Here is a 13,489-nt window from a genome sequence, read left to right on the forward strand (position 1 = left end):
GCCGGGACAAGGGGGGGACCCACGCCTTCCCCGACTGGGGCCAGTCCCACCCTGCCTGGGAACCACCCCAGCGCCCCATCCCGGGGCCTATGGCCAGCTGTGTGTCCTGGTGGGAACTGTTGCGGTGACCACCCCGGCTTCGGTGTGGCCATGAGAAACGCTGTGCCCTCGTGTCCCACCCAAAACCACGCAGCAGGACACAGACACCCTTGCCACTCGCTCTTCCCCACGTCCCGGCAGGGTGAGCGGAGTGCCGGGGGAAAAGCTTCGCCTGGCCTGCCCCAAAGTCCCCACGGTCCGCGGACCCTCGGCCACGGCCAGGCTCGTCCAGTTCGGTCTCCAGAGACCCCCGAGGTGAGGATGCTGGCCCGGGCCTCGCCACGGTGGACTCCAGGCCCGAGCCTGGTGAGGCAGGGCAAGGGCAGCGCCGGGGATAACGTGGCCGGGGATAACGTGGCCGCGCCATCCCCTGCTGCCCCGGAGCCTCCGGGTGGCGCTGGCCCCAGGGGCGATCTGGGCATGCCAGAGTGAACCCCGGAAGCCCTCGGGTCACCGCAGCCCCGCGGACAAGCCCCGGTTGGAGCAGGGAAACCCCGGTAACCGGAAAGCTGCTTCCTCCCTGCCTCCCCGCCATTTACCGGGCGGGGTGCAGGGAAGGGTCCCCGGGACATCCGTTTCCGGCAGCCCCCCGAGAGCCAGGGCGCTGCCGGTCCGCAGGACCCCACTTTGCAGCCCCCCCTCCCCGGTTACCGGGACACCGTGTGTCCTCCGTCCCCCGTCCCCGTACCTTTGCGCGGGCAGGAGCAGCGCGGCGGCCCCGCGACGCTGAGGGGAGCTGAGCGGGCGGCACCGCCCGCTTCCCGCCCCCCCCGCTGCGCATGCGCCAGAACACGGCGCGCTGCCGGGTGACACGGCGCGGCAGTGCACGGTGTCCCGAAGCTACGCTCCATCCGGACACCGCGCCACGGGCATCCCGCTCCCACGGACAGCGCTGCTCTGTGCCCGCGGGGCCCGGCCCGACGCCCCAAGGCTGGGTACGATTCCGCGCCCGCGCAGCGTGGCCGTACTCCACCCGCTGCTCGCACCGCACCCCCGGGCGCCCATCCGCCCCGGGACACCCCCGGGGCCTCGCATGACCCCGGACCCACCGCCCTCCCCTCTACCCGTCTCTCCCATCCCCTCCTCTCCCCTCCTTTCCCCGCCCGCCCGCGCTCCCACCGCCCCCGCGCGCTCCCGGCCCCCCCCCTCCTCCCCCAACCACCCTCCCTCTCCTCCCCCAACCAATGAGCGACCGGGGCGTCAGCGCGAGAGGGGGAGGGACGCCTTGAGACCGGCTGACGTCACCGCCCTGCGGTGGGTGCGGCGAGGCTGAGGCTGAGGTGAGGGGCGGAGGGGCGCTGGGCTCTGCCGCGGCTGGGGGCTCCGCTGCTGGGAGGGTCCAGGAGGCCCGGCCGAGGCTGAGATGGGCTGCTTGGTTCTTCTCGGGTGAGTGTCCCGGCCCCTGCGCTCCTTCTGCCGCACCTGCTCCTCCTGTTCCTGTGCTGGCCCTGCTGCCTGCCCTGCGCACACTCCCTGGGGGGGAAGCTGCTCCCGTGGAAGCCATCGGCCCTGAATTGCCTGGATTTGCCCGGCTCCTCTTCCTCTTGTTGCTGAACTTTCTGCTGACAGCTCTTCCCTCAATCAGCTGGCGCAGCCGCCCTGGCTGGGCACTGCCCTGACCGTCTGGTTTTGGGCGGGGTTTCAGGTGGTTTTGGTGGTATTCTATTTTTTATGTTTTTTGTTGTTTTTTTTTTTTTCCCAGACCGTGACACTTGACAGCTAGATGTGAAAGCTTCGCAGTGCTGATGGAGAGGTGCGATGGACGCCTGCGCTCTGACAGCCTGAGCGGTGCCTGGGCTCAGGCACCGCCCACGAGCCGGCCGGGCTGATCCTGGTGAGAGCCATGCGGGGCCGCATCTCCTCAGGGACCGAGGCTGCTGGGCCATGTCTTGTCAGGGCCTAACAGCAGCAGCCCGAGCTGGGACCAGACAGAGCTAAAGCTGCCACAGCCACACAGGTGCACAAGGGCCAGGCAGGGTTTGGCTGCAAGTCCCTCACTCTGCCCTCCGAGTACCTGTGGCTGCCTTCAGCCACTGAGCTCTGCTGCTCTCCTGCAGCCAGGTCCTGATGTCCCTGGCAGCAGGAACAGCTCTCCAGGGCTGAGAGACACTTTACCAGTGTCTGATCTCTACAGCGAGGTAAGGAGTATTTTACTTTCAGCCTAAAGGTATATTGTGTGCTAATGACATTAATATATATCCATCTATTTATTTATTACAATATCGACTTATTTATTACAAGTGTGTTAACAGCGTTATACAGCTGTCTGAATTGCTAAGTTGTCATCTGGTCTGTCAGATCACTCATTAATCACTGTTCAGTGATCACTTAAACACCGTTTGATTGCCATTTGCTTTTTGGTCAGTCGTTGATAACTTAGCATTTTATCATAATTTAATCATTAACAGAATCCCTTCAGTTAAAACCTTAACAATGACTGTTCTTAATTTTCGTGGCACAGGAAGCTCTCCCTGCTGGCTGCACACCAGGGGTTGTGGCACCTTCAGGCTTCTGTGGAACAGCAGAATCTTGCATGCTCTCCACACCATTAAGTCTGGGATTGTTTCACTTTTCCTCTCCTTCCTGCAGCTTTTATGCTCTGGGTGGATGGAGCGTGGCTCCTGTGGCTGGGTCCCAATAATCTTGTGGGGAAAATGCTGTATTGTTGTCACTGGTGGTGCTGTAATAGCCTGGCTGGAGAAGTACTTGTGAACTGGCCATCCCTGCTGTTGACATTGCATGGGGATACTTTGTCTATAGGGTCTGAGGGACACCTTAAAGCAAGGCTGGTGTCTCCCGTTGTGCCTGTGCTCACTTTGGGTGTCATGCTCAGATGTCGTGCCCAGAGGAACTGGATGCCCTGGCAGATGTGGATCTGCTTGACTTTCTTTTGAAGGATGATGCTCCCTGCCCTGAAATCCCAGGGGAGCAGAATTGTCTGCTGGAAGACTGGGGTCTGCCAATGCCTGAGGTGAGTTCTTTGTGAGGAATTGCTGCTGAGCTGAGGTTTAGGAGGTTTGTCTCCCTGCTGAGTAACAGCTGTTCCTCTGCAGCTCCTGGACAAGGAGATGGATGACTTCATCTGCTCACTGCTGAGCCCTTTAGAAGATGAATCAGACAGGCGCAGTTATTTGCCTGCCAACAATGACAACAGCATTTCTGAGAATCCGCATCTCTCCTGTTGCCTTGGTAACAATTTTGCCAGCCAAGACATTGTGCTGGTTGATCATAACTACTCCCTTCACCAGGACTGGCCTGCACTGGAAAGTGTGAGGTCTGACATGACCGAAGGAGATGTTACCATTGAGCTAGGTGAGTGATGTGTATGGATTCTTTCTGCCCTGGCTGCAGGCAGAAAAGAGAAAAGCAGTCCCATACTGGTTTGTTTTGGTGGGCAGAGCTGGAGGGAGCTAAGAGTAGAGGCTTTCTGCTGTCGTAAAATTGCTATTTCATGCCACTCAAAGCTGGCTCGTCAGGTGCTGCCTCAGTGGGGCCCAGCATTTGACTTGTCTTTCCTTCCCCAGGGGCATGGGTGGGTTTGGAAGGCACAAGTCAGGCACTGGAACAGAGCACCACTTCCCCCGTTGCTGTTGCTGTGGAAGATGAACCCCAGCTTGTGCCTGGATCCATGGTACAGGTACTGACTCCCATGCCTGTGGACCCCAGCCTTTGCTTCTCACATCTCTCCTTCTCTTCTGACTTGACTCCTGTGAGGGGTATTGCTGAGGGAAAGCATGACATTACTTTGGGAGAGCTGATTCCAGTTCTTTGTGTTTGCTGCATGCCCTCGCTGGCCCAGGATGGACTCCCTGTATTATACATTCTCAGTAGGCTTTTTTTTGCTGTTTTCTAGTCTGACTTCCCAGAGCTGGTCCTGACAGAGGAGGAGAAGCAGCTTCTGGAGAAAGAAGGTGTTATATTACCAACCTGTCTGCCACTGACCAAAGTGAGTCCTCACTAGAACAAAACAGACCACTCAAATGTATCGGGTAGTGTAGGGGTTTGAAACTGCAGGACAGTGCCTTGATGAGAATATTGGTGTCCAGGAGCTGCATTCAGGGTAGTGTTCATCTGGGCTTGCTGTCCTTTTTCTTCTTTTGAGTCCAGGGTTTCATCCATGTGCACAGCAGCTTCTGCCTGCTGTCAGTCTCCCTACTCATGGCTGTTTGCAGGAGGCAGTTACACCACAAGTGCCTCCAGCTATTTTTTTCCTGCTTGCCTAGTGGCTTGTGGTCTGTGTGCTTTTCATTTTCCTTAGGTACACCTCACTTTTGCTAAGTCATGGAAGCTGCTGGCTGCATCAGCAGGCCAGGGTTTGCCTTGCTGTTTATTCAGTAGTGTGGGAAGGACAGAGGACACGAGCACTAGGGCTGTGCTATATTTGAGGGTGGTCTGAGAGGGTGGGATTGCTAGCACCCTGGGATTGCTGTTAATGAGGTGATCCTTGCAGGCTGAGGAGCGAGTTCTGAGGAAAGTGCGTCGTAAGATTCGGAACAAGCAGGCAGCTCAGGATAGTCGTCGCCGGAGGAAGATCTATGTGGATGGCCTGGAAAACAGGTATGCTCACACAGCAGTGTCGTCCAACCCTGAGGGGACCCATATGTTCTTTTATGGATCCTTGGCAGAATGATGATGGCACTAAATTGTCATTTCAGCCAGAACCTCGTTTTCCTATCATGTTAGGATTAGTATAGCAGACGATTTGTGATTAGAGTGGCAGAGTTTTTCTACAAGCAGAATCAATGTAGTACGGTCTATAACCACTGTAATACAGGATCTATCGTACAACTTAACTTAAAATTTCTAATCACCTTCATTCTAATACCTCTTAACTTAAAATTTCTAGTCACCCAGACCCCCTGCAGATTGGATCAGATCTTAGTAGATGGTTCTGTGTATTAATATAATGATCATAACGTAGATTCAAAAATGATACAAATAATACAAGTCTCTCCCTCAGTCATGGGAGGAAGCAGGCATTGGTAGATGTGTCCTTGAGCAGAGGGATCCTGAGCTGTCCAGCAGAAATTCTACTCCCAAGGTGCCCTTAGGACTTTCTAATGCTTGATTTTGTGGACAGTGCACTCTGTGCTGTTGTGCTTCCCTGCTCTGTGATAGGGCTCTCAGCAACACAGAGCTGGCTGTGTGCCTGTGACCTTCAAGACTGGTAAGGGAAGGGCCTGTGCCCAGGGACTTTCAGGCTGGCAAGGAGAGGAAGAAGAAATCTGTTTGCTTTGGTACTTGTAGCACAGGACCTTCAGTGCCTGATAACAAGGGTCAGGGAATGAATACGTGACTTGTTGGGTCACAGAATAGCTGCTCCCCCACCTGCATGGCCTTAGTTGTGCTGACCACTTTGCCAGGTCTGGGATCAGGGGGTGCCTGTCACAAGCTGCTGTGCTGTTCAGCTGCTGGGCTCCTGTCACCCTGAGCAAAAAGTGAGGCTAGCCCTGTGGGGCAAGAGCTCCCTGCAGAGGGTTCAGAACATCAGGGTGAAGCCTGTTCGGTGCTCTTGTGCTTGGAGATGGCCGAGAGCTTGCTCTGTTCAAGCCAGGTAGCTGACCTGCAAGGACGAATGTGTTTTCAGGTCAGGCTAGTTAGTAATACAGCCTGATGTCACAGATCTGCAGGGCTGGTGTGCTGCTAGGAGGGAGCGTCCATAGGGGTTAATCAACTGGATTCAATCAATCTTGCTTCTCTGCAAGACTGGCAGGCTTCATTCCTGCCCATATCTGGTATGAAGTGGTGCTCTCTGGGCTTTGCTGCACATGATACCAGGTGGACCCCAGGACCAATTTCGTCTGCCCAGCCACCCAGAGGTGGTGACTGATGTAAAATCTGCACTGTTGACCTACAAAATCTCTCTGTTTTTCCCCCACACCTCTCATCTTTCATGGGAAGGGTGGCAGCCTGCACAGCTGAAAACCATGAACTGGAGAAGAAGGTGCAGCAACTGCAGAAGCAGAACATGTGAGTTTGTCTTGTTGGGTTTGGCAGGAGAAGTGGTGGGGAAGGCTGTTCCTGTTCTCAGGACTGTGGCCTGTCCCTGGCTGCAGAGGGTGGAGGGAAATGTGCAGGTGTAGGTCCACCTGCTGTGCTAACCTGCATTTTGTGCTCTGCTGCAGGTCACTGCTCAGGCAGTTGCAGAAACTGCAGGCCTTGGTGAGACGGTCTGCCCCCAAAACTATCAGAAGAAAAACCTGTATCATGGTAAGTGGCTTCAGCCCCAGTGTCTGTGGAGGAGTCCCTGCTGTCCTCACAAGTTTAGGAGAGAGGTATTTATTGCATTTAGTGATGCCTGTCCATCTCCTTTGCTGAGATTGTGCTGATCTTTCTGTTTCCAGATCCTGGTTCTGTCCTTCTGCCTTGTTCTGTCCCCCAGCATCCGCTTACCTGGGAGCGTAGAGCCACAGCAGGAGCTCAAGGGTGAGTGAGTGTGTCCAGGCTGGGGCTGAGGTGTGGCTCCAGGTCAAGTGCTGCCTTCCCCAGAGACAGCCTGAACTGTGGGACACTTCCAGCTCAGCATCCCCTTCCCTGGGGTGACCACTAGGTTTGTCTTGCCCCAGCTCTGGACTCTTCCTCAGCCCTGCTGCAGAGGCCTGCCTGAAAGCAGGGCCCTGTGCCAGGGGCGGTGTAAGGACAGGAGAGTTCCGGTCCCTCTTGGAGCACAAGCTGTGCTTGTGCCTGGCAGCTGTGCAGCATCCTCTCCCCGCCTCCCCTGGGAAGAGGAAGTCCTGGTTAAACAGTTTGTCCTCTCTCCTGGACTCTGTGGTAGCTCCATGCTTAGCACAGGAGGGTGGGAGGCTGGAAATGACAGGGTTGGTTCTACCTCTCTTACAGTGCTGTCACGGCAGATCCGCGAGTTTCCGAACCAGGGAGCACCTGATGTGCAGTATGACGCTGAGCTGGAGGACTTCGACCCAGATCCTGGAGGCTCCTTGCTGTTGGGCAACCTCAGTCAATTGTGGGAAGAGAGGCAGGGTCAATTTAACTCCAATTCTATATCTTTCAACAGCAACTCATCCTCTGAGCTTCCAGGAGCAGCAGGCTCCAAGCCAGGTTCACCCCAGAGTGATCCTTTGCCGGCAGCAGTGTTGGTGCCATGGAAATCCAAGGGTCAGGAGTGGGTAGAACACCCTGACAGAGTTCTCATCCAGCAGCACCATGCCAATGAGATGTGACCAGTGCTGCATCCTGCTCCTTGGGATGATACTGGGCATCCCGTGGAGCAGGGACAGATCTGCAGTAACAGATGATCTATCCAAGCAGTTTCTTCTGAATACTCTCCTCATTGCCAGCGACTCAGAGGGTTTACCAGGAAGGGATTGATCTGACATTTTTTATCTGACTCCATCTGAGATGGGACAGGAAATTCTGAGAATTTCACTATGGCTGCTGATGTGGCTTGCAGCCCAGAGTGCATCTGGTGGCTTGTAGGGATGAGCTGTGGCAGGGAGAGTGGAGGCAGTTGGACTGAGGTGCCAGTACTTGGTCTGACTGGATGCAGCTGGCAGTGGAGGCTGCTGCCCTGCTTCTTCACTGCCCAGCTGGAGATGAAGGCACTTCCTAGTCTGTGTTGTGACCCCAAACATATGTTCCATGTCAGTGCTCCTTAATCCTGCAGTGCTGCTTGATTTCTAAGGTGTGAGGTAGCAATTTGACCTTCAGTGCTCTCACAGTAGTAGTCCTGCCTGCTGCTGCAACAGACCCAGCATGTCACCTGTTCCTGCTAGCTTTTGAGCCATGGCCACAGCTCCCAGCCTGGCTAGAGGAGGTAATGTGGAGTCCTTCCTGAGTCATGTGTGCTGTTTGCCTACTGTTAGGGCTGAGCTTTTCATCTGCAGGCTTTTGGGCTTCAGGGAGCAGGCATGCCTTGAGCCAGACTGCTGAGGCAGCATGTTCAGAGAGCAGTAGAGCTGATTGCTCTTTTGAAGGCATTCCTGGCCACAGGACAGTTTCAAAGCCATGTCCTTGTGTGCCCAAGCCTTGCTGTGCTGGCTGGTGATGCAGTCAATGGTTCTGGGTTGAATAGAAACACTTTGAGCTGGTGAGCAGTGTCTTTGCCAGAGTGCAGCTTAGTGGTACCTGTAGAGATCTCCTTGTCCTACTGCAAGACATTCCATAGAGTCATATAGAATGGTTTGGATTGGAAGGGGCCTCTAAAGGTCATCTAGTCCGGTTCTCCATGCAATGAGCAGGAATAGCTTCAAATTGGATCAGAATAATAATGAATAGCTTCGTTATTAATAGAGTCTAAATAAATATTAATGGTGTGTGACTGTGTCCTCTCTGGTTGTTTTGTCAGGGTGCTGGGCTGCTGGGGGCTCTACCTGGGGCTGGGAGCCTTGTGGGAGAAACCCAGGGGAGGTTCGGGGGCAGTCCCTCTCAGAGTGATGCAGGGGAAGTCCGCCTGGCTGTGGCTCTGCACAGGGGCTTGTTGAGGCACAGTGTGGGTTTGCAGGGCTGCTGCTTTGCTCTCACCCCGCTTCAAAGGTGCAGAAGCACTCTTGGAGAAAAGTGTATGTGGTGAGCAGCCAGCACCCACCACGCACACGCAAGCCTCCAGCGCTGCGGAAGCAGCAGCTTCCCCTGGAGGAAGCGTGAGGAGCCGGTGTCAGCCCCGCCGCTGCTTTCGTAATGGGAGCTGCACAATCGCAGGAAGTGGAGCAGGGCCAGGGTGCTGCAACAGCCACAGGGTGGGCCTTGCCTGCTGCGGGGTTACTAAATTCAGGATTGTCCCTGGGTCTGGTTGGGGTCACTGGGTCCACAAGAGGCCCTGGCAGGCCCTGAGCTCAGGCTGCAGAGCCCAGTGTAGGATGTGGGGGCACAGGAGTTCAGCAAGGCAGGGAGTGCAGGAAGCTTCACACTCGCATCTCACCCACGGAGCAAAACCAAGCAAGATATGAGACAGTGTTGTGTCCACAGGGGAGACAGCCAAGGAGAGGCTCATCCAGGGCCTCTGCCTCAGCATGCTCCCAACAGGGCTGGGTTGCTCCCAACAGCTCTACCCTGGCCAGGACTGACAGCCCTTGAGCATCACCAGGGAACCACTGGAACGCTTTCCCCAGGAGGCATGCATGGCATCTGGAAGGTCTAGGACCCCGTCCACACTTCAGTTTAATTTTCTGCAGTCTGAGGCCAGGATGTGTAATGCCCCTCAGCACTTTAGTTTCATTTTTTGCAGTTCAAAGCCAAGGTACATAATGTTCTGTTCCCATCCTACTTTCATTTTTGCAGTTCAGGGTCAGTGTGTGTAATGGTCTGTTCCCCCTTTAGTTTCATTTTTTGCAGTTGAAGGCCAGAGTGTGTAGTGTCACAGATGTTACACAGTGTCTCTGACCCTGCAGTAATCAATTATCAAATGAACCATCTGAAGTAATACATGGTGGCGTTGCCAGGAAACTGGGAGCAGCCATGTGAGCTGGTGTTTGCCTGGGTATGAGGGGGTCAGTATTGCTCTTTGTAGCTGTCTGGCTTGCTTGGCCAGATGTCAGGAAGGGAGATAACTCTGGGAGAGCAGGCAGGGAGCCAGGAGCTGGGAGTTTTGGGGAGGACTGCTCTATGGTCTCAGCTCATAATGGCCCAAGTCTGCTGTATTTCATTGCTTTCTGTGTTCCTGTGCCAGTCCCACAGCAACCAGCTCTGACCTGGAGACACAAATGAAGCTCAGCCTGGACCTCATGCCTTGAGTTAAAGGACAGCAATGATTAAAGAGCTCATAATGAGTCTTTTGGCTGAGGACTTGATTATATCAAGCAGAGGGGCAGGAGCCAACTGATATTCTTGCCACCCTCCTTGTCTTCTTTGCTGCAGATCCCTGCTCTTTTTCCTAGCATGCTGTGGTGTCAGAACATGGTCTGCATGTGCACTGGGGCTGCTTGCATGCACACAGAGCCCCACACTCTGCCTTAGGTCAGTGGTATGGTCCCAGCTTGTGTCCCCACCTTGTTCCCTCTGTTATGCCCAAGGTCGACCTATATCTCCCCTGTGTCCCAGCAAATGCCTTTGTCAGTGTCATGGGACTATGATGGCAGACTGGAAGTATGAGCTTTTCAGGGCAAAATATCCTGGACAGTCCTTGGCAAGTCCCAGATGGGTGTTGCCAGATGGAAACAGAATCTTTTCTGCTTGGTGACTCCTTAAGTATCAGAGTATCTTCTCCTTTCCGTGATAGTTATGTATTGAAAATTGTGAAAACATAAAATGAAATTTGCTTTCTATTGCTAAGGAAGTCCTAGGCCATGTAAGCAATGCAAAACATTTCCTGATCATGGCTTTAAACTAATCAGGTTTGCCCTTTAAAAAAAAAAAATATTAATTAGGGTTTCTCAGAGAGATGGAAAATTCAGTCAGTAGCAGAAACAAGATATATCCACCTCTTCAAGTGAAATCTAAATCCTGCGTCATCATCCATCCTATTTTTATCCACTAGCACCAGCTGCTGGATATTGGTGGAATCAGAGAAACTAACATCTGAAAACTGGTTTAAAAAGCAGCTGGAAATACAGTGATGGAGCCACTGCCTCCTTCCAGCTCACACAGCTGGGCACCTCATCCCTGGGCCTGCTGAACCCCCAGGAGTCATGTTAGGAGCACTTTGGCAAAGTGTCTAAGGCAGAAGGCAGAGAGGTCGGGCTGTGATGCCTAAAAAAGTCCAGCCAGTGCCAGATGTGGCCTTCCCCTGTTCTCTTTCCTTGGCCATGTCTGGACATCTTGGCTGGAGACACACCCCCACGCATTCCTCGGGGGACACAGCCGTGCCGAAGGGACTCTCGGGGCGGGGCATTAGGGAGCTTTCCCCGGGCCTGGGATGGGAGGGCAGCTGGCAGCCGGCCAGGGCTGCGCATCCGCCGGGGCTGGGAACCGGAGGCTGGCGGCTCTGCAAGGGTCGTTTGCAGCGCCCCGTTCGCGCACCCGAGAGCTTCCCGTGCTCCCGCGGGGAAGGTTCTGCGGTGTTCCTTCTGCCTGGCCACAGCCCGGTTTGTCCCCCACCTCTAGGGACATCTGGGAGTGACCCCTAGGGACGTGTTACCCAGAGCATAGCATCACGTTTGCAGGCACAATCCTGCTGCATACTGCCAGGGAGGGGAGCTGGGACAGTCGCCATCCCTAGGGACTCTGCTGGCCTCAGCCTTGTCTTTTTCAGTCTCAGTGCAGCATGAAACCTCCCTCTGGGAGGGTGGCTGCTGGGTGAGACAAACCCCACAAGTTTGAGTTAGGGCAGAAGACAGAGCCAAGCCCCGCATCCCCACAGAAACCCTTTATTTTGCATCTGGTGGACTTGCCTAAGAAAGCACGATCCTCTGGGCTGAGGTTGCACCTCAAGTGCAGCATGCTGGTGTGGGCAAAGTCTGCCTAGGCACTCCTTGCAATCCTGAGCCTGCTGGATTTTCCCACTTGCTGTCATTTTATCCGTGTGAAGGTGCTGGTGCCAATCCTGCAGAAAACACCAAATCAGATGGGGTCATGCCTGCTTTGGAGGGTAGAGAGGAAGCCCGGGGGGAGCATTGTGTGGCTGACTGAGGTACTACAGGTTCCAACAGCCTGTGGCAAAGGCTGTGCTAGGTGCTGGCATCTTTTCCTTCTCTTCCTGCTGTGGAGAGTGGAAAGAAAGCCCCAGAGAGGGCTCTCTGTGGCCAGAGCCCATCCAGGGATCCCCCACCTTGAGGCACATCTGGCATGCAGGGGTGGATCACGTTACACAGATGCTCCATAGCCCTTGCATATCACTGGTGACAAACCCATTCCACCCTCATGGTTCTCCCATGCTTCACCCTGTGGGATTTCTCCCTTCTCCAGCCTGAGTTGCAGAAGACCCTGGCAGAGCAGTGGCTGGGACCCAGCACTCACCGGGTGCCTTTCCAGTCCTCTGCAGGACTGTCAGCTGCCTCTCGCAGGAGCCACAGGGCATGCAGGGTCTCCTCCCCCTTGGGGTCCACATAGCACTGGCCCAGGAAGACACTTGTCCGGGCAGTCTCTGAGTCTGGAAGCGTTTAAGGTGATGTGAGTCAGGTAGAGAGGCACAAGGTCACCCTGTGTCCTGCTGGCATCCCCACCCACAGGATAATGTCCCCCTGCTGTCTACCTTGGAGCCTCCAGTTCACAGTGAAGGAGAAGGTGGGCTGTGGGACCAGCTCTGTATCTTGTTGGGACCCCTCCAGTGGTGAGGTGAGGAGTTCTGAGTAGCCAGCAGCAGGTCCCGGCAGGTAAAAACCGGAGAATCTATTGTCCTTGTCCAAGGTGGACACGACCATCCGGCAGCTGGTGTCGCTCCGCCACGACCCGGAGAGAAGGCACTGCAAGGCCGGTGTGCTGGGTTGGAGGGAGGGAGAGGGGGGAGCATCCTGCTCCCACCCCTTCACCCTGGCTCTGCACAGAGATGTCTGCAGCAGTGGCTGGTGTGCCACGGACCTGATGTGCCACTGGCATCACCATCTCAGTGTGAGCATCATGCCTGAGCTGTAATCCAGCTCAGCCACTGTCCAGGATGGTTTCACCCACCAAGGGAGAGTGAGACCCCCATGCTGAAGCACCAGGTGTGCTGCTTTCCCTACACTCTGGGGGGGAAAATAGGAGCTGTCTGGGGTATGGTTGTTTGCCTTCCTCTGAACGACTTCCGCAGCAAGAAGCATCCTTACAGGAGCAGTCCCTTCCTCCCAGCCTCATTGCAGCTTCCCTCAGTGCAGCACAGTGCTGTTCCCACCAGCTCCAGCAGCCCAGCCCTGGCTCCCTGCTAAGCCATGGTGCCCCAGCAGCAGACTTTGGGGTCTAGCAGGATGTCAGCCCCACATCCCCACTGCCATCTGTCTCCATACCTTCCTCTCCACAGGGGCCACACACACTGCCAGGGCAAGGGCGAGGACCAGGGCAAAAAAGGCACTTCTCCCCATGGCTGCAAGGCTGCTAAGAGCTCCTCCCAGCCCTGCAGCCTGGCACCCTTTATAGGGCTGTAACTGGAGCCCCACCAGCACCAGGATGGCAGCTGTGAGATGAATGGCTTGATGTCAGGGTGCCCGGGACAGGCGAGGGAGGTGGGCAGGTCTGCATGACCTGGTCAGGGCTGAAGGAACGCAGGAATAAGCACGGCTGGGCAGAGGGGTGGGGACACAAGTTTTTTATAAGGCCCTATAGTGACCTGCAAAGCATCAATACCTTCTTTGGGAATCTACCTCCCATGCACAAAGGCTGGAAACTACCACCTATTTCAACATGTACCCCCTCCCAGCTTTGCTGCTGCTACTGCCTGACCAGGATGCTGCAGCACTGCACAGAAGGGAAAGTTTACTCATTTAAAAGCGGTAACATTTCTCCAGCCTTTGCTGGATGTCAGTTGCTGGTTCTGATGCTTTTGCTTTTACTTTTGTGAGAGTTAGAGGAAGAAGTAACCGCA

General features: G+C 55.1%; 3 protein-coding genes across 6 annotated transcripts in view; 1 reads left to right on the forward strand and 2 right to left on the reverse strand.

Moving 5' to 3' along the window:
• Positions 1-925, reverse strand: part of TLN1 (talin 1) — a 35,000-nt gene extending 34,075 nt beyond the window's left edge. Inside the window, exon 1 of the mRNA XM_054651603.2 lies at positions 788-925. The gene's annotated coding sequence lies outside the window, so the exon portion shown is untranslated. The remainder of the gene's footprint in view (positions 1-787) is intronic.
• CREB3 (cAMP responsive element binding protein 3) lies at positions 893-8,377 on the forward strand. Of its 4 annotated transcripts, none has more exons than XM_054652033.2 (11): positions 893-1,034; positions 1,802-1,933; positions 2,933-3,070; positions 3,153-3,411; positions 3,624-3,736; positions 3,953-4,045; positions 4,550-4,656; positions 6,001-6,069; positions 6,225-6,309; positions 6,444-6,525; positions 6,940-8,377. In XM_054652033.2, the coding sequence occupies exons 3-11, from the start codon at positions 2,933-2,935 to the stop codon at positions 7,278-7,280; spliced, it is 1,287 nt and encodes a 428-aa protein (XP_054508008.1). In that variant the 5' UTR covers positions 893-1,034; positions 1,802-1,933; the 3' UTR covers positions 7,281-8,377. The 4 variants fall into 4 exon arrangements, with proteins under 4 accessions (XP_054508008.1, XP_077027899.1, XP_054508007.1 ...); XM_077171784.1 differs by lacking the exon at positions 893-1,034 and adding an exon at positions 1,259-1,379; XM_054652032.2 differs by lacking the exon at positions 893-1,034 and adding an exon at positions 1,326-1,485.
• Positions 8,378-11,502: 3,125 nt separating this feature from the next.
• LOC129133226 (avidin-like) lies at positions 11,503-12,989 on the reverse strand. The gene is made up of 4 exons (XM_054652862.2): positions 12,915-12,989; positions 12,185-12,395; positions 11,950-12,082; positions 11,503-11,536 (listed from the first exon to the last, which is right to left on the reverse strand). The coding sequence occupies exons 1-4, from the start codon at positions 12,987-12,989 to the stop codon at positions 11,503-11,505; spliced, it is 453 nt and encodes a 150-aa protein (XP_054508837.2).
• Positions 12,990-13,489: the final 500 nt, after the last annotated feature.

This window comes from Agelaius phoeniceus, chromosome Z, assembly GCF_051311805.1.
Source record: "Agelaius phoeniceus isolate bAgePho1 chromosome Z, bAgePho1.hap1, whole genome shotgun sequence".
NCBI lineage: Eukaryota > Metazoa > Chordata > Aves > Passeriformes > Icteridae > Agelaius > Agelaius phoeniceus.